This window comes from Osmerus mordax, chromosome 21 (genome assembly GCF_038355195.1).
Source record: "Osmerus mordax isolate fOsmMor3 chromosome 21, fOsmMor3.pri, whole genome shotgun sequence".
Classification (NCBI taxonomy): domain Eukaryota; kingdom Metazoa; phylum Chordata; class Actinopteri; order Osmeriformes; family Osmeridae; genus Osmerus; species Osmerus mordax.
Genome location: NC_090070.1, coordinates 4,432,304 through 4,458,657, shown reverse-complemented (window position 1 = coordinate 4,458,657; position 26,354 = coordinate 4,432,304). Strand labels below are relative to the sequence as shown.

General features: G+C 44.5%; 1 protein-coding gene across 2 annotated transcripts; it reads right to left on the bottom strand.

Moving 5' to 3' along the window:
• Window positions 1–268: 268 nt before the first annotated feature.
• srfa (serum response factor a) lies at window positions 269–19,217 on the bottom strand. Of its 2 annotated transcripts, XM_067259415.1 has the most exons (8): window positions 18,370–19,217; window positions 15,992–16,261; window positions 5,241–5,493; window positions 4,118–4,270; window positions 2,672–2,782; window positions 1,887–2,063; window positions 1,372–1,427; window positions 269–1,084 (listed from the first exon to the last, which is right to left on the bottom strand). In XM_067259415.1, the coding sequence occupies exons 1-8, from the start codon at window positions 18,808–18,810 to the stop codon at window positions 995–997; spliced, it is 1,551 nt and encodes a 516-aa protein (XP_067115516.1). In that variant the 5' UTR covers window positions 18,811–19,217; the 3' UTR covers window positions 269–994. The 2 variants fall into 2 exon arrangements, with proteins under 2 accessions (XP_067115516.1, XP_067115517.1); XM_067259416.1 differs by lacking the exon at window positions 4,118–4,270.
• Window positions 19,218–26,354: the final 7,137 nt, after the last annotated feature.

The window sequence follows — 26,354 nt, the reverse complement described above, 5'->3', positions numbered from 1 at the left end:
TGATGTATTGTACAAGTGCATTTGGTGACCCTTTTACAACTTTCAGTTAAGTATTTCTATCCTACTAGAAGGCAGTACCCAAGTAATAGACTGGGTACCCTGTCGTGCATGTCATGGGCGCATAACATCGCAAACAAGCCTTGCTTTACGTTACCATCCTAACCCCCACCCCCTTCCCTAGTTTTGATGGTTGGGACAGTGTTAGTTCACTCTTGTGAAGCCAGCTCCAATCAATTCCACAGGTACAAATACATACAGTAGACAGTAGGTCTTGGTCATCTATATTATAGACATATTTATGAACTTTCATTAATCAGGCTTTCAATACATGTTACAGTATGCATTTATTGGCCTATCTATCATGTAGATCAGTTAATCAGATATATAGATGACTGGATCTATGGTGGTTTTTAGTCCAGGACAGAACACGCAGATTCAGGTAATGGGTTTCCCTTAACAGAAGTCTCAAAGCCATTTGGCACCAAAGCATCAAAATAAAATAAAAAGTAAAACAGAAAATATTTACCCATAGAATTCAGTAATTGGCATTATTAAATTACCATTCATTTGCAATAATACCAAAAAACCAAACAGACAATGGGCTTAAAAAAAGAAATACATTCATGTGCAAACTAGAATGAATTAAGCAATCAGTTTACCTGTACAAAAAAAGCTATCATGCACTCTCACACACATCCTTGAATAAAATGTGACAGCAGCACCAGCAGTGTATGCGTGTCTCACATAATTAATCGACTGCAAAGAAAAATCACCACAAAACGTATGTTACATCTATACAAAGGAAAATGACTGTACCTTAATGTCAATCCTAATTCAACATCATGGTAAATATGTGAGTGTGTGTGCATCTTTGTGTTTGTTATAAAACCAATATAGTTGTTGTGAAAAGGCAGTAATAAATAGGGTTGGCAAAGCGTCAGTGATCCCCTGGTGTGAGTGTGTGTAAAAAGCAGTCTATTGATATGTGGACAGGTCAATCGTCCTTTGTGTGGGCGTCCAAATTGACCACTTGAAGCTCTGTTAGGTTGCTAGTGCTGCTGCTCGACTGCTGGCCAATCACCATCTAACATGGATAAAAAGACACGGGTTAGTCCTACTCACCACCTATCACAAACAACCCTCCAACCAATCTGACACACTCTTTTTTTTATTTTAAGTAAGCAAGTTCACAAATTTAGGAACTTAGGGATTTAGAAGATAGGAATTAAACAAATTGACTGAGCTAGTGTGTCATGTAAGGTAACATTCCTGCTTCAAACAGTAATTCCAAGTGAAAAGTCCAAGTGATTTATGTTAATTCAAGGGTTACGTGTTGTTGTGGTAGAGGCCAAGCTGAGCGGGCAGTCTCACCGGGTGTAGCTGCACTGCCCCTGGTGGCATTGTGAGGAACACCTGTGGAACAGCACCTGCAAACCAACAAAAGGTGTCATTTTCATTGAAAAACATTTAACAACCCGAACCTCAATCCCCTGACACAGGAAGTCAATGTCTTCAGTCTAATGCAATGTGTTTTCTGTCAAAGTTTATGAAGATAACTTCCCTCAGCAAACAAACTTTTTTGTTAATGATCATTAACTGAATGTTTTCAGTATTGCATTTCTTCTTTAGATTCCTTGTGAATTCCACAAAAGAACGTTTTCTAAATTATGCTATTTGTAACCTCTCCTGAAAGTACTATCAAAATAATCCTTCATTGGGACCCATAAATCCAGGATTTGATCAAATACAGGAATAAATATATAAGACAACAAACAATTACAAGTATGAGATTGAATAAAATTTACAGAATACACCCAAATGGCCTAAATCGCTCGTTGTACACCCTTCATCGATCAGCTGTTGCTGTAGCTCTGTGGCTGGCTCACCGGCGTCATGGGATTGTGCGTGGGAGGCCTGAGAGAAGGTGTTGAGCACGGTCAGGCCTCCATCGGAGAGGGAGGGGGTGGGCGTGGCGTACATGACCGTGTGGGCACCGGGGTACATCATGTGACCCGCCACGGAAGAGGGCACAGATGATGTGACAATGGTGGTGGGCAGGCTCACTGGAGGAGGAGGGAAATATGTTTGATTCAGCCTGCAGCTGAAGGACCCGTTTACAAACGTGGACAACCAAGACAGCAATTCAACTTTTTCATTTGTCAGAGACCACAGCTTTAAAGCAGATCTCTCATCGCTGTTTTATATTTGTCCTGCAGATGGTGCTGCTGCTCTGATGACTGTTGCCCTATGACCATCGACGCTAAAGCCCTGTTGACAAAATTAAAGAAAGTTGCAAACCACAGTGGGGGCAGAGTAGGATCGTCAGGGAGTGAGGAAACAAATATAGCACAGCATGCCAATAAATTACAGTGGTTTTTGGGAAGCAGAGCTTGCACCTTGGGGAATGTTAAATTAGTTTCATAGTGCTGGCTAAAATCAATTTAAACTATCACCAAAAAGTAGTTTTGACTCGCTCTCACTACCAAAGAACATGCACATTAAATTCTGTGTGGCTATTAGATTCTGTAGACTAGAGCAGTTCAGAGAGATATCAACAGTCAGGTCTGTACACAAGGTGTATGTCTGTACTAGTAGCTGGTGCAGGACCTGTTGATAAGTATAATGACACTAGAGCCATGGGCAGTGCTATCCTCGTCCTCCAGGGGGTTACCTGTGGAGCTGCCAGTAGTGTGACAGAGCTCAGAGCTGCTGTGGCTGAGGGAGCTCTGCTGGCTGCTGGGGTGTACATGGATGGCCTGGAGCTGCTGGGGCATCCCTCCTCCTAATGCACAAACACACGTTTATGCATACACGCACACACACACACACACACACACATATACATACACACACACACATGCATGTGAGTACACACACACAGTTTACTTCAGCAGCAAGGTCAGCATTACAAATGAACACACCCAGATCACATGTTTAAGTTAAGCCTTGGATTGTAGTTTCTTTCAAAATATATCTCAAGTTATTTTAGTCTGAGAGTAGGTTTAAAAGACGTTTCTGAGAAACATTATAAACTGTACTGGTGACATGCAGAAAAGATATACAAGGCATTATTTACAAATAATATACAAGGCATTTACTGAGTCTGGCTGTCACTCTTGCATACTAACACTGTTAATGCTGCGTAATGAAGCCATATGCCCATAGGTGGGCATGAACACGACCACCTGTTAAGACTACCATTGGGTCTGAATGAAGAATATACAATTGATAAATTAGTACTATGTAACATGCAATGTTTTTAGTCTATATTCTCTACAGCACAGGAAAAATGAGTTCATGAAGGTGGGCACTGACAAACATAGAGAAACCGAGAGATACTTTTTACTCATGCTCTAAAATACCTTGGGGTGCTGGACTGCATGTGAACCAAGTGCTCCTTTCCCCTGTGATAGCAGCTGCTAGCTTGGGGTAATACCAGATACGAGCAACATACATACACACAGACCTGCTATACACACTCCCCCAACCCTCTTTCCTGAAATACCCTTCCTAGTGCACAAGGCCTCCCATGGGAGTCAGGTGGCTGAGCGGTGAGGGAATTGGGCTAGTAATCCGAAGGTTGCCAGTTCGATTCCCGGTCATGCCAACTGACGTTGTGTCCTTGGGCAAGGCACTTCACCCTACTTGCCTCGGGGGAATGTCCCTGTACTTACTGTAAGTCGCTCTGGATAAGAGCGTCTGCTAAATGACTAAATGTAAATGTAATGTCCATTCCATTCCTCTCTCATGGTTTTCTTCATTCCTTTCTTCCTTGGACAAAAAGGTTCACTGGTTTCATGGCATTGTCTTTGTCACCCTTAAAACCCTGAGTAAAATGTTTTTGACCTGTGAACAACTAATACCAAATTAAAAAAATTGGGCTGTGATGAACCAGCCTCCTGTTTGGAACTAGATTCCAGTTTTTTTCTTTCGTTTTTCCTTTGCGCCTGCTAAATATGACCAAGTCTATAAAAATGACAACCAGACGGAAGCCTGAGATGCAGGGGTGGGGAGGGACAGGGGTGTGTGAACGTCTGCATGCAACAGGGACCAGGATGAAGACAGAGGCAGGTATCACCACCCCCCCCACCCCCCATTAGACAGTAAAGCCCCTGACCTGTGAGCGAGACGGTTGCGGGGAGGCGGAGGAGTGTTGCCTGCTGGCCCTGCTGAGCGTGCGTGGTAGCGATGCCGGCCGGCCCCAGGGGCCCCTGGAGGGCCTGCAGCTGACTGAGGGGGATGGTGTGCGTGCCGGGGGGAAGCTGAGCGCCTGGAGGGGGGTGGGGCAAGGGGGCGCGCAGTGAAGTTAGCCACACACAGCTTTACACACAGGTGTTTAGGAAAGAAAGGAAGAGAGAGAGAAAAAACCAGAATAAGGCAGAGACAGAGATAAAAGGGAGAAGAATTCTGAGATGAAAGGCAAGCGTGGCTTGGAATCAAACGGCAAACACTGAAGCCTTCACTCATAGTAAAGGCGAAGTAACTGGAAACCCAGCAGAAAACAAAAGGCCAAAGGAACATATGGCCACAGACACCACCAACAACGAAGAAACACTGTAGAATGTGCAACAGCATGGACACAACAAGGCACAGGCACACTATTAAACAGCCACAACAACAAGCACAGCACAGCAACAGCCACAACACAACAGACACAGCAACAGCCACACAAGATCCAACAAGACAGCCACCACAGCAGCGACACAAACACAACTACACAGGCACAGCCACATAGACAAAACATCTGAACATCACTGTCATAAAAAGCTGCAAAACACAGTCTGGGCCAAGAAAACGGCATGTAGTTAACACAGACGTCAATCCACTTCTCCCTGCAGCAAAGAAAATCTCACCCAAACCAACTTGAGAAATCCTTTTGACAAATCGATGAACAAAACAATGCAAAGTTAGAATATTTTTCTGGTGAACGTATAAGAGGCACAGCAGGGCTCCAGACTCTTTTCCACTAGTAGCACTGGTGCTACCAATGTTCTTGGTTTCTTGCATTTGGTCGCACCAGCACCGGATTTGGCTGCACATTTTTGTTTTGGTACAGCATGGTATTAAATCGACCTCACACGCACAGCTGCATACATAATTAACATACCCTAGTTTTACATGGATGTTTAGACAGACCACGGCATATTGGATGCAGATTATGTCATTTCGGACACAGTCCGGAGCCCTGCGCAGAAACGAGATATGAGACCCCCCCCCCCAGAGAGAAATGGTTCACTCACCGGACATGAGGGTAAAACCTCCGGGCAACATGACGCCTGCGGGCGCGGCCGAGCCCTTGAGCACCGTGCCGTTGGTGCTGGTGCTGTGGGTGTTGATGCCGGCTGAGACCTGCCAGCAGGTGGCGGGATTGCTGTTCTGCAGGTGCATGGCCACGGCACTGGAGGAGGAGGAGGGGGCAGAGGAGGAGACGGGCAGGGGCTGCGCGTTGATGCCACTAGGCAGGTTGGCCACAGTGAAGGTTGGCTTCATGTCCTGGGAATGGGAGGAGGAGAAGGACAATTTGACAGGATTTGGCCATCAGTCAAGATGCATTTCCATTATGAAAGTTGTAAAAACATGTGTTGCTTAAACCGGCGCAGGAATTTGTATTCTTTTTTTCCCTTCCATGATTATTCATAATAATGGGCCATAATTCCATTGGAAGAGACCAACTGAAACAATATAGATCACCTCTTTAGTTGGCATAAAACAAAATAAAACAATCACATGGCTTGATGAGTTTGCCAAAAAACAAAATCACAGTGCTGGCATGCTTGACTTCAACACAAGCACGGCTTACCTGAGGCAAACAAATTCTCTCAAACTTAGCAAAGGACACTGACTAAGGCCTAATCCCAATACTCTGTTTTAGGATGTCATAATTTCTTAATCAATTATGTAAGACGAAAATATTACATATATGGGACTCTCTGGATATGTCCGCCATTGTTGCAGGTAGCGCAGTATTCACATACCCCTAGGTTTCCCTAGCCCCCGAGCTTACTTGGTTTTAAGGGGTGTATACCCCTTCGTGTTAGCCCTACCCCTCGATCAAAAAGAGTATTGGGACACCACTTACTCTCACGGGAACGCGCAAAACTAAGGGCTAGGGGTAAGGGGTAGGGCTAAGACATATAGTATTGGGATTCGGCCTAAACCCTAACACGACCAAGACTCATCTCCAACAATTGATTATCACAATGCTAAATGAGCAACGGCGAAAAAGATCTAAATTGCTAGTCCCAGAGGAGAGTTGGGAATGACTGGGTGGGAGGTTGCAAAAAAAACAGCACCACAAAGCTCCTGGAATCTCAGCTGTTCTTGCAGTAAAACAGGTGCTCGACAAGGTTAAAGGTCATGCCTATTTCGAGCGCTACAATGTCTGTGGAGGAATCTACAATGGTTGGGTTTGTGTGGTATCAGCAGAGGCTGTTTAAGGAGAGCCTGTCCACTCCCTATTAAGCCCCATTGTACCAAATTTGGTTGCAGTTCCACCAGAGTTCCACTGGGGGTGATCACGAGCGAGTGCATGTTGAATGGGAGACTATGGAGCTAAACGGCTAAATTTGTCTCTTTCGCCTGATTGTTGTTGAGAAATCTGCGATTTGATTGTAGTTTTTGCATGTTCAACATGAATTATAGGTCGAAAGTTGAATGAACGAGTACTTATGTCCTTTCGATTTCTTACAGGGTGAGTTGTTGTTGCCCATAACATGCTAGCATTCTGCTAATGAATGCTGATTGGTTAGTGAAGGACTGACTACGACCAGAGATCCCACTTGATGGCATCTGAAGCGGAATACAAATGTTAGAGCATTAGTAACATTAGCAACAACATTAGCAAGCCAAAACTCTTTCGAGCATGTGTATTGACAGGGAGAGCCTAACCTGTCAGCTGTGTTGTCGATGCCTCGAGAGAAAAAAGGAAGTGACCAGAGCTTACCGTAAACACAGAAACAACAACAGAAAGGACAGTGACAGTCACAGAGTCACTGAGAACTGTCACTGAGAGTTCTCCCTATATTAGACATTCTCTGGTATCAGTGTTCATGAATGTGTGTGTGAGAGCACAATGTCATCTAACTGTGTAGACTCAACATCTTGTAGTCCAACATGACCAAGAAATCCTAACCTCAATGGCTTGTATTCTTTAATGTCACGGGTAGGGTTTGGTATCGACAACTGGTTCCATTTTAGAACCAGTTCCAAATTCCTTGTCTGTGCAAACTTTCATGGCGAATAAAACCCATTCTGAATTTCCAAGAACCTTAGATTCGATAAGACGCGCGCATTTCGATTAGGGGTGCTCCGATCAGGATTTTTGGGGCCGATCACTAGAAGCAGTATCGGGGGTCTATTTGAAGCCTTATATTTATCATGTAGCATTATCAGAATCAGAATACGGTTTATTCGCCATGTATGCTATACAAACACGGAACTTACTGTGGCAGGGAGGTGCAAACACTAAACATATACGAATCTTAAATTAAGTAAAGGTACAGAAGTTTAACTATTCCTAAGAACTAAACAATCTAAGAATAAAACTATTTAAATATAAAAGAAAATGTATATAAAAAAGTACACAAAAAGTACACAAAGTATATGTAAAATATATATAAAAAAGTCAATTTAACTATTCTTAACCAACAATGTATATTAAGTATAACAATGAAGATATGATAAAATATTTGAAATAACAACTGTTTATTTAGTGGCAGGAAACATCCATCCATCCATCATCTGCCGCTTTTCCGGGGGTCGGGTCGCGGGGGCAGCAACCTAAGCAGGGAGGCCCAGACTTCCCTCTCCCCGGCCACTTCCACCAGCTCTTCCTGGAGGACCCTGAGGCGTTCCCAGGCCAGCCGAGAGACATAGTCCCTCCATCGTGTCCTGGGTCTTCCCCGGGGCCTCTTCCCAGTGGGACGTTCCCAGAACACCTCACCAGGGAGGCGCCCAGGAGGCATCCTTATCAGATGCCTGAGCCACCTCAACTGGCCCCTCTCGACGCGTAGGAGCAGCGGTTCTACTCTGAGCCCCTCCCGGATGACCGAGCTTCTCACCCTATCACTAAGGCTGAGCCTGGACACCCTGCGGAGAAAACTAATTTTGTCCGCTTGTATTCGTGATCTCGTTCTTTCGGTCACTACCCACAGTTCGTGACCATAGGTGAGGGTAGGAACGTAGATCGTCTGGTAAATAGAGAGCTTCGCCTTTCGACTCAGCTCCTTCACCACGACGGTCCGATGCAGAGCCCGCATCACTGCGTACACCGCACCGATCCGCCTGTCGATCTCGTGCTCCTTTCTTCCCTCACTCGTGAACAAGACCCCGAGATACTGGAACTCCTCCGCTTGGGTCAAGATCTCCTCCCCGACCCCGAGATTGCACTCCACCCTTTTCCGGTCGATAACCATGGCCTCAGATTTGGAGGTGCTGATTCCCATCCCAGCCGCTTCACATTCGGTTGCGAACCGCTCCAGTGAGAGCTGAAGGTCACGGCCCGATGAAGCCATCAAGACCACATCATCGGCAAAAAGCAGCGACCCGATCCTGAGGTCACCAAACCGGAACCCCTCAACGCCCTGGCTGTGCCTTAAAATTCTGTCCATATAAGTTATGAACAGAATCGGTGACAAAGGGCAGCCCTGGCGGAGTCCAACCCTCAACGGGAACAAGTTCGACTTACTGCTGGCAATGCGGACCAAACTCTGGCACCGGTCGTACAGGGACTGGACAGCCCCGATCAGGAAATCCGGTACCCCGTACTCCCGGAGCACCTCCCACATGAGCCCCCGAGGGACACGGTCAAACGCCTTTTCCAAATCCACAAAACATGTGTAGACCGGTTGAGCGAACTCCCATGCACCCTCCAGGACCCTGCCGAGGGTGTAGAGCTGGTCCACAGTTCCACGGCCCGGACGAAAACCACATTGCTCCTCCTGAATCCGAGGTTCGACAATCCGACGGTCCCTCCTCTCCAGAACCCCTGAATAGACTTTCCCAGGGAGGCTGAGGAGTGTGATCCCCCTAAAGTTGGAGCACACCCTCCGGTCCCCCTTTTTAAAGAGGGGAACCACCACCCCGGTCTGCCAGTCCAGAGGCACTGTCCCTGATGTCCACGCGATGTTCAGGGCTCGACAATAACGATGGCCCGGGGCCAGTAAAAAGTAACGTCGGGACAGTTAAACAAGCAACTCACTGGCCCGATCGGGCCACTTCAAATTATTGATTGAAAACTAAATTTGCATTGTAAAAGTTAACATCCTTTATATGTTTTGCTAAATGCATAAATAACTTCAGCTTGTGGGGCACACAGTTGGCAAATCAAGAGTTGAGTAGTGAGTGACGAGTGGTTGTCAAATTGTAATTCTTTAATCTCGATAAATTTTTTAACAACTGGCGCGAGACAATAAAGTGAAGATGGCAGCAAAGTAGAGCTACGAATTCAAACGGAAGCAACTTTTTTTATGGAACGAAGATGAACTGTGTCGTCTGTCGTATGTTCCCGTCTAAAGCAGACAAAAGTGGATCTTCAATCCCTGACCAGCCATGCTAGCAGACAGCATGACAGCTAAGCGGATGGTTGACAATCCATCTTACATTTACATTACATTACATTTAGTCATCTTCCAGGCCGTTGACCATGCTGGTCAGGAATTTAAATGTAGATGCCCATCATGTTATTGCACGACTTATAACAACGGCATATCACGTAATTAAGACAGGCCAGCCGTTCCCCCAGGCTATTGAACTGCAGCAGAAGAATGGTGTCGACTTGGGTACTTAGTATAATACTGAAGAAATGCTATGGAATCTTTTATATATTAGCATTGAGGGACCAGAGGTTTCAGTTTCAGCCTGACAGCTGTGCAGAGATGGCTGTCAGCAGGGAAGAGAGCACGTCATGTTTGAGGTTAAAAGTCAATTGTTTGGCTGACTATTACCTTTTTATTTTTTATCACTTGAAATGTGATTTCATTTTTGTTCTTTTTATATCCAGGATGTGATTAATAAATGGTTAAAAATGTTAACAGAATAACACAACTTAGAAGTCTTTGGTTTTGTTGTAACAATGATAAACTACAACTTTTGGAGTTGTTTCAAACCCACTTGCCAGGTGGGGCCAGTGCCAAAAAATGTTAATGTTGAGCCCTGGATGTTGCAGAGTCGTGTCAACCAAGATAGCCCTACAACATCCAGAGCCTTAAGGAACTCCGGGCGGACCTCATCCACCCCAGGGGACCTGCCCCCGTGGAGCTTTTCAACCATCTCGGCGACCTCAGCCCCAGAGATAGAAGGGCCCCACCCAATGTCCCCAGACTCTGCCTCCACGTCGGAAAGCGTGTTGGTGGAATTAAGGAGGTCTTCAAAAGTATTCCTTCCACCGATCCAGGACGTCCCCCATCGAGGTCAGCAGCGCAGCCGCATTCCGCTTGGCCTGCCGGTACACATCAGCTGCCTCTGGAGTCCTACCAGCCAATAAAGTCCGATAGTCCTCCTTCTTCAGCTTGACGGCATCCCTCACCTCCGGCGTTCACCACCGGGTCCGAGAGTTACCGCCGCGACGTGCACCGACCACCTTGCATCCGCAGCTCCGGTCAGCCGCCTCAACAATGGAGGCCCGGAACATGGCCCATTCGGACTCAATGTCCCCGCCCCCCCCCCCGAGACATGATCGAAGCTCTCCCTGAGATGGGAGTTGAAGCTCCTTCTGACAGGGGATTCTGCCAGCCGTTCCCAGCAGACCCTCGCATTACGTTTGGGCCTGCCAGGCCTGACCGGCGTCTTCCCCCACCATCGTAGCCAACTCACCACCAGGTGGTGATCGGTTGACAGCTCCACCCCTCTCCTCACCCGAGTGTCCAAGACATTCGGCCTCAGATCCGACGACACGACTACAAAGTCTATCATCGAACTGAGACCTCGGGTGTCCTGGTGCCAAGTGCACATATGGACACCCTTATGCTTGAACATGGTGCTTGTTATGGACAAGCCGTGTCTAGCACAGAAGTCCAACAACAAAACACCGCTCGGGTTCAGATCGGGGGGGCCGTTCCTCCCAATCACACCCCTCCAGGTCTCACTGTCATTGCCCACATGAGCATTGAAGTCCCCCAGGAGGACGAGGGCATCTCCAGGAGGAGCCGGAACCTATCTACCTCGCGCACCAGGAAACATGTTTAACATATTCCACTCTCTTTCTTAGAGCCGCTTTTTAGAGACGCAACATAAACCATAGCAGCCTATGCTGGGTTATTGATAACCGCGAAAATGTGCAAAATGACGTTGTGTCCTTGGGAAAGGCACTTCACCCTACTTGTCCCTGTACTTACTGTAAGTCGCTCTGGATAAGAGCGTCTGCTAAATGACTAAATGTAAATGTAAATATATATAAACAAATGTAACTATCCTGCCGAATAATAAATTACAAAAACAGAATAAACAGTCTTTATAAATAAATAAACTTTAGACTATAAAGTCTGCAACATAAAAGGCCATAGCCAAAATATTGTTTCACATTTTTCTTTGCATTTAGGTAGGAGATAAAGGACCATGGGCAAGAAAGTGCACAGCAAGAAAAAACTTAAATAAATAAAAATCGTCTCTTTTGATCGGCCTTTATAGTGAGTACCGATCTGAGTATTTAAAATGATTATTGGCAGATAATGATCAGCGACGGAGCGATCGGAGCACCCTTAATTTCCTCACTTCCTAACTGAAATGAAAATGAAACGAGTGGGGCCGCCGAGATATTTTGTGGTGAAATATGGCCAATAGAAATGAATGGATGGATGTTGAGGATTAGAGCGTAGCAGTCGCCATAGGCACAAACAATCTTCTGGCAACTCCAGCTTTGACGTTCTAGGATGTCTGAAATCTATTGAGTCTTGATGAATGTAGGAGATAGCTAGCTGAGTGTGTTCCGATAATATGTTAGCTAGCAAGCTGCAGAGCTGTATCAGCAGCGTTCACATTAATTTGGTAGTTGATAGCTGCACGGTCGGACACTACACACAGATGGAGCGTCTCGCAAGTAAACGTAACAATTTTCCCAGAAATTGGAGGTTACTATACCCCTATTCCCCCTTGTATTTATTTCCATCTCATAATTTGATATCAACTTTGGATGCTTTTTGTATTCGTATAGTAGTAGCCTAAAGGATAAGATAACAGGCCTACATATGTTGAATAAATACAGAAAGGGTGACATGTTTAGTTTTTCAAAGAAATATCAATGGATATTCTCCTGTCTATTTGCACATCAGAATCAAAGCTAGCTAACATTATATTCTTTTTTTTTCTCTCCAAAAACATTACGGGAATCGGAACCAAGATTCAATAAGAACCAGATTTAAAAACCAGAATCAGAATCAGATTCGATCAAATGTAAATGATACCCAACCCTTGTCAGGGGCAGTGAGCTATGAGTTGCCAGTGCATTTGAAGCCGAAGTTTCTAGAACTCTTTGATAAATATTGTGTTGGTGCAAGAACAGGACCCAGACAGTTGTGCCCAGACTCTCCCACAGAGATGGGAACAAGACCAACATCCACCAGCAAAGTTTGGTTCAGCACAAACAGCACAGTAGGACAAGGCACACAAGTATATAGTATAGTTTGAGATTCTATGACAGTCATTGTCAATTATAGCCAATTACTACACTGTACATGTCTGTAAATAACCACAATAGTCTGTATTTGTGGCCACACACAAGCTACATTGTAAAGAGGCAGATGTCCGCAACATGCCCTTGATATATTATTAGGCTTCCAGGCAAATGCCTGTAAGGTTTAAAACTCACATCTTGCTCCACAAAGATGACACGTCTAGGATTTGCTTGAGTCAGCGACTAGGGAAAGTGGTCAAAGCTTGAAACAATGCATAGTTGTAATTCTGGGAGAATCTAATGTTTCATTTTACGCTTAAATCATGCCATGTTATCCCCATAAAAATACTGACAAGTATTGTGTGTGTATAATGTAAGGGTTTGAAGTGTAGTTTAAGCTGAGCTATTCAGTGAGTGGAGAGTGACGAGAAAAGCTATGTGGTCCAGGTGGCGCAGAATGGGTCTTACTGAGACAGCTGAAGGAAAGGGAGGAGGGAGAGGAGCTTTAACCCCTCACATGCCACATACAGTCTGCATTTTTACACCTTGTCTATGAGTAGGTGGCAATAAGACCCCAGAGAAAGTTGACAAATGTATACTCTAGCTTATCATAACGCTGATGTTGTTATACTGTTAGTATAGGTTGACCTTTCAGTGTTTCTTTTCCTTTTTTTTGCAGTGCGGGCAGGTCTGACCGAACAACAAAATGCTGCCAATTAATAACTGATGTAACAACTTATTGTAAATGGTCTGTAGCCTAACCTATCGATTAAGGTAGGCCACAAGGTAGTCTGCTGAATTTGATCTTGACATATAGGCTAAGCATTCTGTAGCAAATAATAACAATAAACTAGGGGTGGGCGGTATACCGGTATGAACGCGTACCGGTATTGCATTGTGCAATAATATATATATTAATAAAAGTATTAAATATCAAGTGTTTCTGTTTGGTATAAAATATAAGTTTTATACCAACCCTAACTGCCTAGTGGGCTAGTTCAAATTTGTATCTTTTACAACAACAAAAAACATGCAGCATGCGTTGCACGCCTTGTCCCAGCCAATGAAAGTCAACAAACAAGCTAGCGCAACTCCGAGGAAGCAAACATTCATATGAGTAAACTGCTTTTGTTGGCAAGTGTAAGCAAGCGTTAAGGCAGACATCCCAAGTCTCCCGGAAGGTCCGGGAGTCTCCCGCATTTTAATAGCATAACAAACACTACTCTGTAAGTTGTGTCGTCGAATTGTGCTAGCCAAAGGTGGAAACACTAGCAATCTTTTTCACCACCTGAAAGCTGTGCATGTGCGCGAAAATGAATTTACCAGAATGCGTTTGACAAATCCAATGCCAAGTTGGTTAGAACTGTGAAATGTTTATTGTAAGCCAACATAATTGAGTATTCAGCCAAGTAATAATTGTTTATAGGTAGAGCTAACTCACTACAAATATTTAACAGAGTTTTCTTGCGATCCCATAAACGTAGGCTACTGTTGAACTCGTAGGCTACTGTTGAACGTGCAGGCTACTGTTGAACGCGTAGGCTACTGAGAAGTCGCTCTTCCGTGGCAATTAAACACAGCAAAATTTGGAAAACTCATGTGACACACCGGAGTTACCCAATGCAAATCCGTCCGAGTGCGGTAGATTAGCCGCTGCAGTGCGGATTGCATTGTCATGACATTTTAAGAATAACTAATATATCGTGATATATACCGATACCGTCAGTGCTTACGAATTATACCGTGATAAACATTTTAGGCCATATCGCCCAGCCCTACAATAAACCCACTATTAATTACATTATCTTAATGCAGTGTTACCACTTCAGCATAATAATGCAACTAAAATACAAACGTGAGCAAGGGCGTTGAGCAATCGCAATCGAATCAACAGCCACGTGCAGAATACAAACAATGAAAATCACCAGTTAACTTAATTTAAATTTGCAAGAACTATAGACTAACTGACAACATAAGTTATACAACTTACAGTTCTCAAGGACGTTCAGTGGCGTGCAGTGGCACAGTTCACCCGCTCGCGGTGTGAACCGCATGGCCGCCACAGCAAAATCAACATAGAGGAAACACTGCCTTTAGTTGAATTTGTGGTTGCACAAGATGACTTGGACCTAATTGGGTTTATGCCAAATGATTAAATGAATTTGGCCTGGTACAATGTATGAAGATGACTGATAAACAACTTATTCTTCAAACTACAGTTGGTGAGAATGGCAAAAATAGTCCAAAAAGCTTTCCAATGCCTGAAAAAGAGCTCCTATAAAGAATATGTAACCCCTTTGAAAGTTTTTTTTTTTTTACCTCCCTCGATAAACATTTGCTGTGGATGAGTTGCGTTCAGAGGCAGGGGAGGAGCAGAAACACAAACACACGCCTAAGAGGCCCTACAGCTCACATCCTGTCAGGGAATCCCATAATGGTCCAACCAATCTAAATGCTTATCTCAAAGAGCAAACAATGGGAAACGGGGTTACGAGGATTGCGTTCTGGTACTGTGGGTCCTACGTCCCAACACTGTTTAATGTCTGACTTTCTAAATGAAGGGTAGTCTACCTCTTCCAGACTTCTCTTGTTTTGACAGTGACTGGGGAGTGTTTGTCTGGCTGCAGTGCTCTGATTTACAATGTCTCGGCCTGCCCTTGTTCTTGGGTGACCAGCTGCAGTGTTTCTGCCCGCAACCAAAGACGTGACTTGACGAGAACCATCCTGCGTTCGCAGTGGGGGCCCAAGCCATATCTCCTCATTGGGAATATCTCTCTAGCACAACAATAGGGGAGAGATAAGAAATGGAGTCACTGACATCTCATAATTCCTTTGCACCACCAAGACGAATTGCCCAGAAACAAAGATTTAGGCTGACATCACTGTACACCCTGCTCATAAATGTGAGGCATGTTTCAGTGAAAATAAGGGTCTCTAGAACACAGCTGCCGCTTATATGGAATGCAACCAGTCCTCTGCCAAGAGAGCCACTGGAGGAAACCATACCATATATGGGCAGAGACTCAAATCTTATTTTTATCAATGTACGTCAAACCTTTCCCGATGTGTTTGTGTAAAAATGTGCATGTGTCTGAGGCCATACTATGGACCTTACCATACACGAAAAACAACAAAGCAAATTGAGAAACTTTGGTTGCCTGTGGTAGGGTGTAGGACCGGTATTTGGCAGTAGTGTTGCCTTTTGAGACATCACACACTACCGTCATTGCTAAAGCCTTTTCCCAATACAACATGAGGGGACAGAGCTACTGAGCACACAGTATCCACAATGCATTGCTACATGAAACGTTGACCAACTAAGCATTGCTTGGAAGATGGGCCTACCAGGCCCTCTAAAGCATCCTCCGACATCGGCCAACTCACCTTGGCAACTTCTGTGCAGCCGTCGGCCTCCGACACCTGGTAGGTGAGGTCGGTCTCCTCGAACCCCGTGGCACTCATGCGCTGGTCGGTGGACGGGTCAGAGCGCGGCGGCGAGTCAGGTGAATTGAGGCAGGTCTGAATAAGGGCCTTGCCCGTCTCACTGGTGATCATGGGCTGCAGCTTGCGCGTGGCGAAGGTGTACACGTGGCCCGTCTCACTGGCCACCAGGAGGAGCACCTGGGTGCCCGTCAACGTGGAGAGCTCATACGCCTACAGCAGGGGAGGAGACATGGTGGGGTTTTGCTTCTTTCTTTTTTTATACACAAGGTGCATCCCTAGTGTTTTCACTCCGGGTCGAGTGCAATTTGTAAACCGTGTTAACACGCTTCAAAATCATTCACGCATGCTTCCTCAAGCTACCCGTGTTTTCTTATGGTTGGAGCTCAATGGGTGCTAGATTACTCCTCAAAAGACCAACTTGTAAGCAAAGAATATGACTTCTGTCGATGTAAGTAAATTGAGTGTGGGGGGAGAAGAGAGGGAGCTGGATCCTGATTCGAACTTCTCTTCTACAAAGGCTTATGGGTTGATTACAGCGAAAGTGGGCAGAGCTCCCATCCATAGGCAGCAATTCTTTGAAAGCTTTTAACAGGATCTTGATGAGCACAAGCTGTTGTTTCCCAGAGTAACTCACCACCAAGCACAGCAGTGTTCGCCAACATTGCTGGAATGAGCACGTTCCACCAAGGGGCATTATGGTTAGAGTCAGAGGGAGGGGACCGGTTTAGCTAGAAGCCATTGGCCAATTATTTTCTCAATGTAGTCATTTCATTCGACAACAGTGATTGTAAATCTGGAATGTCCTAAAAAAAGGAAGGTAATGATATGAACAAGAAGATTAAAGAGAGAAAATAATATTCCCTCTTTGGGGTGGATGTGTGGTCACTAGAACACATACACCTATTTTGTGTTGCAGGAGGAGCACAGAATATGACCTATCTATAAAACCCTATGGATGCATTTTCGTTTATAGTTGTTGCTGTAGCTCACAAGCCCTAAAGAGCAACTAGTGTGTTACTATGGTAACAGACAGTTACCAAAGTAATGTATCCTGGAGACACAATGTTTGTACTCACATTCTGTATATATGTGGTATTCTGTATATCTGTGTATATATGGTATTGTTTTATCTAGAATTATTATAGTAATATGTGCGTGTCAAGGACCTGTCCTCTCATTCATTCCAATGAAACTGGTTTGGAAAGTCTTGAATTAGGCTGAGTAAGTGTCAGAACGGCAGACATTTGATCCAAATGTTTACTATGACAGTAGCCAACCTAGGGTTTATTATAGTGGCATACTTAAAAAAAACAAGGAAGGAACCTTGTGGTTGCCTAGGCACCCAACACACCATGTCTGTTCTGCTGGAGGGGGTGTACGTTGGCGGTGTAGAAGGAACAGTAATACCATCACGTCATAAACTAGCACCAGGCTTCTTGGGGGCCCACTCCCTCTCCCTCTTTTTATGGGGGTTTCCTACCCAAAAAGGAGTCCTCCTCTCCCTTACTGATATTGATACAGACCCAGTATGAACCATTCTGGAAATGTATTTACTTCTGTAAGTCACACAATAAAAGCAATCCTTGCCTCGAATAGAAGGTAAGTGGTGTTCCATGAGACCAGTGGTAGAGCTTTAGTAATGTCTTATAAGAAGTCAGTTTCGACTCAAGGTTATAAAGCATCCATCCACACTTTTGAACCTGGATAGTTTCTTTATCTCAGACTGAACTCCCTCTAAACCGCAGGCCTGTATCCAATTTTCTGACAGGGTTATCATGAAAGAGGTTATATACATAATGACTCAACCAAATGCAAATAGCATTTTACCAGACTTTGTAGGGCTGCCTTTTTTGACAAGTGGTTTTGGCTGCATACATTTGCATTATCAAACATTTCACTGTTCTTTTATGGGGCCCTACATTATAGCCACAAGTGCAGCATCAAAATGTACTTCAGTTTTACATTCAAGTGGTTTGGCTTTCCTTAGAAAACCTGATTTGTTTTGTTTCTTATTAGTATTTTAATTGCACGTATTGCAGATGGTGTGGCAGGAAGCTCATTCTTAGAATGATGTAGGCCGTTTGAAAAATACTTAATACTCCTATGTTAATAAAACGGGTAGCCTACAATCTGGACACAGTGCATGATACGGTGCATGTATTGTTATGGTGTAACCGAATGGGGTGGTGCCTACGGTTGTCAAGCAATGGCAGGTGTGTTGGTATCCTTAATTGAATGGTGTCATTGAATGTTGAATAGTTGGACGTGGCGCATAGATAAACCAAGGGCTGTGTGGTGTAAACCACTCTTTAACTCACCTTCTTCATAATACCAGTCTTCCTTTTGCTAAAAGTTGTGTACCTCCGAAGTTTGTTGTCTATGAATTCCATCTTTATCTTGACACGCCCGCGGGTCTTCTTGCCTGGCTTTGCCCCTGTTGCACCTCCGGCGACTCCACTATAACCTCCAGGCAAGCCCATCGACGTTGCTGGTGATGAGCCGACCTCCATCTCAGCCCTCTCCCGCTTCACCCCTCTTCTGTCCCCGGCTGAACCCATAGTGTCCTCGTCATCCCCCGAATCGGACTCCTGGTCAGAACCACTGAAAACCACTTCGCTTGGGTATTCTCTGTCTTCGAATCTACCACCTTCGGGTAAATTGATTCCAGTATTTGTTCCGGAGGTATTCAATCCAGTCCCATTGCCTCGTTGCGCGCCTCCTGCTCTTGTGCCCATTCCTGCCCCGTTTCCCCCCAACATTCCAAACCTGTCTCCAGGCCTTCAAACCTCCGCGCACGCAGTGATCAATCGTCCCAATGGTCGATACGTAAATAAACGGCGACACTTACATGCGCAGGAACCTTGCAATCTGGAGAAAGGTAGCTAGCTGACTAACGTTACCAAGCTAGCTAAATAGCTGAGAAACAGAGTGACATACAGCGATTACTTTAGCAACAAGTAAAGCCTATCTTGCTCTCTGTCGCGCGCTATCAGTGTGACATCAGAATGGAAACACGAAGCTATACGGAGAGAGATCAAATGAAAGTCCATGGGCAATCAGTATGACCGAACGCCTGTTTATAAAATATCAATTACAGTTACTGTACAAAGTTGTAAGGTTGTGTTTTTGCCTGCTAATCAATCAAGTCCAACCCCCCTATTTTACAAACTACACTTCTTTCCACATAAGGAAATGACGAATGACACCCTTTGATGTCACTCCGCTACAACATATAGCTCCCCACAAAAATGTTTGTTGTTCCAACATACCATAGGATAGGGCTTCTTCTATGCATGCGTTATGGTTTTAAGTAGATCGTTTATTGTATAGTACAATGACTGATTATCATAAATATAAATGCGCCTTAATTCCAAAAAGGTCTATGTTCGTTCGCGCATGCATTGGAACTACTTTCCTCCATATAAAGACACACATTTCCTTTTATGGAAATGGCGCTCCTTATTTGGTGAGTCATTGCTCCAAGCCCTACGCCGCGCCGTCAAACTTGCCCTCCCAACTCGGTTGAAAACTTCTTAAACATTTGACTATATTGTACAATTCACACTCCGTTAAATCCCAATTGAAAATTACGAATAATACATGTTTCTCAAATTAGTCTTTTGTTTATCACTAAGACTGACACTCCACAAAGCAGTCTAACTACAAGCAACGTGCAAGAGAAGACGCTATTTTCAATCAGATGGTTACTTTCATGCACTAAGAATTAAACAGTAAAAGTCAAGAAAAAATGGCATGCCGTATTTGTAAACATTGAGTTTGGACCCTATCGATTTTATATTTGGGACTCGTGCTTTTTAAAGGTCAATTAAATGGAGGGAAAACATGCAATCAGTAGAGTATATATTAGAATACAAATCTGCATTGTGGAGTTTGAAGATCATTTGTTTTAATTTGTATATAAATTATATTAGAAATTATACCCTTGTGTTCAGTCACGGGCAGTAAAACAAATAGCCACAAGATGTCACCATAAGTCAACATAATTTCCACAGTAGTTTCCTCCTTGTATTTGATAACTACTGTGCATGTTATTCTCTGTTCCTCCTCTAAAAGTTAACTTTAAACGCATAGCCCTACAGTTCCAATGTTGGCTGTGTGTTAACTCCACCAAATATCTAACACAAAAAAGACATTCTCTTACAGTTCCTGAAAAAAGTTCCCGGTGTGTCGAACAGGAAGGTATTGTACGCTACAACTTCATATTGTACTGTTTCAACATAGGCCTACTCAAAGGTCAGACTGTCACTCAGGCCAAGGATAGCTGTTTATCCTTGTGTGTTTTTGGCATGGTATTTGGTGATGCCATTTAGGCCTACATTAAATTAGCATAGAGTTTACAAGAGTATGGCAAAATAGATGATAATTTGTAATGAGTAGACATCTAGACAGTTTACAGTGCATAACTGCAATGTAGTGGCCAAAATGATTGACTACTTGAATTTTAGTAAATTTATAGACTGTATTCCAGAAGTTAAAAGAAATACAGATACAATTCCAGATGACATTGTAGGGGGTTTAATATTGGCCAAACAACCAAAACTGTCAGTGTATTGCTTGTTTTTTTTGTGTTTTGGCCACTAGATGTCCTCATGCCCTCCTTGCTCAGCCGTAATTACGTTATTGGATTCACCTGGGCCTCGTTCTGCTAGGTGTATTTAAAGGGGTGATTGAGTGGGTCTTTGTGGTATTTCACACTGTTCCTTAAGGTCTCCGAATAGGGTATGTATTGGTTGGGTTGAAAATGGCCCGGGTGCTGTTCTATGCCCCTTGATAGATCCTCTGAAATTTTCCCGGGAAAAAACACTAGCTTTTCTCTTTTTATGGTATGCTCATTAATATTTAGATGAGCTGCGCGCTGATTGGTTGGTTTTCAACGAGTGAAGCTGGGGAGCAAAAACGCAACACGGCCAACTGCACTCACTGAAACACCGAAGGTGGAGACTTGAAATAAAAACGCGCAAATAAATCTATTGTGTCTACACAACACTGTTTTTAACAGATTGACTAGATATCATTTGAAATGATAACGTTAGTTGTTTCCACTTCTGTTGTCGAAGCAAACTGGATTGACTTAGGTGGGTAGAACGTTACAGTTTATAGTAAACCAAACTATATCGTGATTCAACTCAGCTTCAGTTAGCTAGCTCTAGACATCTTGCTGAAAAATAACCTGACAAATATCTGGACAAACATGCATCGTGAATTGTAGATTTACATAACAACACTTGTTATTTATTTTTATTTGAATATTATTTGAAACAGTCAGGAACATGAAACAACGTTAGCCCCATTGCCAATAAACTAGGCTAAATCATCACACATTCTACCTATGCTCTTCCGTTAGCAAGCTAAACTAGTTTACATGCCTACAGTTTAGGTGTTTTCGCTATCTAGCTGTTCTTGCATTACTTGCAAATCAGCGTTAATAAAAATCAGATGAGCTAGAGTCGACTAACATTGACTTGACGGGCATGGCTGATGTTTGTCTATACCGTAGCGTAGAAGATCCCTGTGCAGTTCGACCCTCGACACATTTGCGCGCACCATTTCACCAAGGACGGTTTTGAAAACCTGGGACAATGTAGCTAAAGCAGGATTTGCTATGAAGCTGTTGCTGAAACAGCTCACTCGCTACCCTTCTGACAGTTACTGCACTGGATGGAAGACCCATGGGTCCCGGGAAGGTAACCCTCCTTACCTCTCCCCTTCACCTCTCTATTCACCAACACCAGGAGGAGTTGTGTTTCCACCTGATACAATCTCCAGAGCTCCCTGTGATCCTCGGCCATCCCTGGCTTTTTCACCATAACCCTCACATTGACTGGTCCACTGGCGCTGTCCTCAGTTGGAGTCCTGCTTGTCGTGTCCCCTGTTTGGGACAGAGGCCCCCTGACCCTATTCTCGAGTCTCAGGATCCCCTAGACCTATCTCAAGTCCCCAGTCAGTACCATCAACTCGAGGCAGTCTTCAGTAAAAAGAGAGCCACCTCTTTACCCCCGCATGGCCCTTATGACTGCGTCATCGAACTGTTCCCGGGTACCTGTGCCCCCAGAGGCCATATATTCTCCTTTTCTACTCCTGAGCGTGCAGCTATGGACAGTTACAATGAGGGGGCTCTCGCAGCAGGGATCATTCGGAAGCCCACTTCTCCTGCTGGGGCTCTTTTTTTCTTTGTGGGCAAGAAGGATGGGGGCCTTCGACCCTGCATAGACTACAGAGGCCTCAACAAAATCACTATCCGGAACCGTTACCCATTGCCGCTTATGGCCTCAGCCTTTGAGATACTGCAGGGAGCCTCCATCTTCACCAAACTCGACTTGCGCAGTGCCTACCATCTTGTGCGAATTAGACAAGGTGACGAGTGGAAGACCGCATTTAACACTCTTACCGGGCACTATGAGTACCTAGTTATGCCCTTCGGCCTCACCAATGCTCCTGCAGTTTTCCAGGCTCTGATAAATGACGTCCTTCGAGACATGCTCAATCAGTTTGTATTCGTCTATCTGGACAATATTCTAATTTTCTCAAGATCCCTCAGTGAACACATTGAGCATGTAAAGAAGGTTTTTGGACGCCTTCTCGATAACCACCTTTTTGTCAAATCCGAGATGTGTACATTCCATGCGACCCAAGTACAGATCCTAGGATTCAGCATTAAGCCCGGCCATATTCAAATGGATCCCCAGAAGGTCCAAGCCGTCACGGATTGGCCCACTCCCGCGTCTGAAGGAGGTGCAGAGATTTCTTGGCTTCGCCAACTTTTACCACAAGTTAGTTTTGAACTTCAGCTCTGTGGTGGCTCCCCTATCAGTTCTCACTAAAGGGGATAAGGCGGGCTTTTGCTGGAGTCCCGAAGCGGAGTCAGCCTTCAATTAACTCAAACTCCGCTTTACTACAGCCCCCATTCTTGCTCTCCCCAACCCAGACAGACACTTCGTGGTGGAGGTGGATGCTTCAGATGTGGGTGTTGGAGCAGTGTTTTCCCAGAGGGCGAAGGACAACAAACTTCATCCATGTGCCTTCCTTTCACACCGTCTTACACCAACAGAGAAGAATTACCATGTAGTAGACCGTGAGTTACTGGCTGTTAAACTGGCGCTCGAAGAATGGAGACATTGGCTTGAGGGGGCTGAACACCCATTTCAAGTGCTCACCGACCATCAAAATCTGGAGTACATCCAGCAGACCAAGCGGCTCAATCCCCGTCAGGCACCCTGGTCTCTATTCTTCAACCGGTTTCAGTTTATCTTATCCCATCGCCCTGGCTCCAAAAACCTTAGACCGGATGCTCTGTCCCGAGTACACGCAAGCAGTAACCGAGAAGATCCCATCACATCCATAATCCCGAGCTCAAAGATCGTGGCCCCCGTAAGATGGGAACTTGAAAATACAGTGAGACAAGCCCAGACCCGAGAACCAGACCCAGGAGGGGGGCCAGCCAACCGTTCGCTCCAGAGTTCTCCAATGGGGTCACTCCTCTCGTCTGACCTGCCATCCAGGCACCGCTCGCACCCTTGAACTCCTCCAGAGCTGGTTTTGGCACCTCTCCATGGACTTCATTACTGGACTCCCGCCATCCCAAGGTAACACCACCATTCTGGTCATCGTTGACAGATTTTCTAAGGCTGGCAGATTCGTTCTCTTGCCCAAATCGCCCACGGCTAAAGAGACCGCGGAGTTGATCATCACCCATGTTTTTCGAGTTTTTGGCATCCCACAGGACGTTGTTTCTGATCGGGGCCCTCAGTTTTCCTCTTGATTCTGGCGAGCATTCTGTCAACTTCTGGGGACGACTGTGAGCCTGTCTTCCGGATACCATCCTGAGTCCAATGGCCAAATGGAGAGGTTAAACCAGGACCTAGAAACCACTCTGAGGTGCATGGCTGCCAATAATCCATCACCTGGTCATCCTTTATTATGTGGGCAGAGTATGCCCACCACACTCTCTGCTCATCGGCTACGTGCATGTCCCCCTTCGAATGCCAGTTTGAGTATGCTCCTACGCTGTTCCCTGACCAAGAAGTGGAGGTTGGAGTTCCCTTCGCTCAGCAGTTCATCTGACGCTGTTGTCTGACTTGGAAGAGGGCTCGACACAAACTGCTTAGAGTCTCTCAGCAGTACCAATGACAGGCTAACCGTAGACGCAGACCTGCCCCCATCCTGCGTCCCGGACAGAGAGTTTGGCTCTCCACAAAGAACCTTCCCTTACGAGTGGAGTCCTGCAAACTCACGCAGCGGTTTATTGGGCCTTTCAAAGTGGCAAGGAAAGTCAACCCTGTTGCTTACCGTTTATACCTACCCAGGTCTCAAGATAAATCCTACGTTTCATGTCTCCCTTTTAAAACCTGTTTTGTCTTCCCTTTTTCTCCAGCAGGCAAACCTCCCCTTCCTCCTCGCCTCGTTGGTACACAGTCCACCGCATACTGGATTCCCGTTGTGTGCAGGGATCACGTCAGTATCTTGTGGAATGAGGTCCTCATTCCCGGCTTGCTCAGCCGTAATTACGGTATTGGGTTCACCTGGGCCTCATTCTGCTAGGTGTATTTAAAGTACTCTGTCTCATAGCTGCCTTGCATGATGTTTAGGTGTTCTGATGCCGATTGCCTATGTAAGTTCCTAGAATCATTGTGTTTTTTTGTTGTGAATATGACTAGCAATGCAACATTTTCGTGGAACGTCCTTTTGGGACTGGTTTTGTTTGGAATCCTACTTTTTGCTATATTATGGACTTTTGCTCCAATTGATTAAAAACATTCAGCATCCCCAGTTCTGCGTGCTTCTCACTCTTGGGTTCACCATCCTCCAGGGGCTCAAGAATTGTGAGTCGGACCCTCACACGGGAGATCCGAGTTCGAGTCCTGGCTCTGACACAAAACTAATTGCCCTATGTTTTAAGGAAGATAGGAAACTGAACAGTTTATTAACATTAACCAAATTATGCCAATACCAATGGAAATTGCAGTTATTTGACTATGGGTTAAATCAGAGCAAGAATGGTCAAAGTAAGGTTAAAATTAAATATATATTTAATAACATTGCAAATGAATTCAATCAATTACAAGGCAAACTTGTTACAAAATGAACGCTTTAAATCTTATCTACTCTACCATGATTATTGTAAATCAAAGAGAGAAAGCAAGAGGTGAGGGAGAAGGAGTAAGACAAGCTAGAGTTGAGATGAAGAATCCACAGAACAATGCTTCACAATTCCTTTTATACACAAGATAAACCAATCAGACCACATTTTGACCCTTACTTATCAACATATGACTAGCAATGCAACAGTAAGTTACACAATGAAGTGTGAGACCCATCAAGCAGAGACTCTGTCCAGTAACGCCAAAAGATTTTAGCATATGAGAAGTGGGGGCAGTGTGACACCCAGCCTGTTTGACAAACCTGTCGATATATTAAAAGAGAAAGGCTCATTTCAACATGTTCCCTTTCCTGCACACATTTTCTGTCCCTGTTTAATTAACTGAAAGTTGTTATAATGATCAGTTTTATTATTTGTTTATTAAGTTAAGTTTCTGTTTGAACAACCAAGGTGTAGTCTTACTCTATTTTACAGGTTTATCTTATGGTGAAGTTTTTTTAATCTTATCTTATATTTTGATTTTTCATTTTACAAACCTAATGTAATGTACATTTATACATTTGTAACATTACATTGCAAACTCCCTCCTCAGGTATGTATAGAGGCCACCCGCACCAACAAATTGCAACTTTTTTGTTGGCATAGCTGGTAGTGGTCGCGCTTGGGTGTTGGAGGTGACGGGTTCGATCTCAGGTGCGGGCGAACGTCGGCCAAGTATTCTTCCGATGGGGGCGCGGCCACGTCTGTTACATATGTTAATAGACAGAGAGTTGCTGTCTTTGTATAGTAGGGACAGATAGGAAATGCAAGATGTTAGCAAACAAGGAAGTGTAATGTATCTTTTTTCTTTAAATGTCAACTTTATTCTTACATACTGTGTGTTGCACAGTATCCACAAATCCAACTGGACTATTTAAAGAAAATTTTTGTTGTGTTATTCTGTATTGATGTATGTGTGTATACAGGGCCAACATATTTTCTATATGCATGTATTTTATTTGGTTAAAGCCTGAAAGAAACATCAGGCACATATGTGAATGGGCTGTTTTTACACAGATAGACATAACATTTGTTTGATTTGTTTTTCAGAACAGAAGTAAGACATTCAACTTAACATTAAAGCCTGGCCAGATACATGTTATTCTATTGTCATTTTAATGTGTGTACCTTGAATCCCTTCAGAGT

Coding starts and splice junctions, on each gene's coding strand:
- srfa (XM_067259415.1), bottom strand. CDS start 18,810: ATGTTGGGGGGAAACGGGGCAGGAATGGGCACAAGAGCAGGAGGCGCG. Junction 4,271..5,240: donor AGGTTTTACCCTCATGTCCG/GTGAGTGAACCA, acceptor ACCCCCCTCCAG/GCGCTCAGCTTCCCCCCGGC. Junction 2,783..4,117: donor CGCAACCGTCTCGCTCACAG/GTCAGGGGCTTT, acceptor TTTGTGCATTAG/GAGGAGGGATGCCCCAGCAG.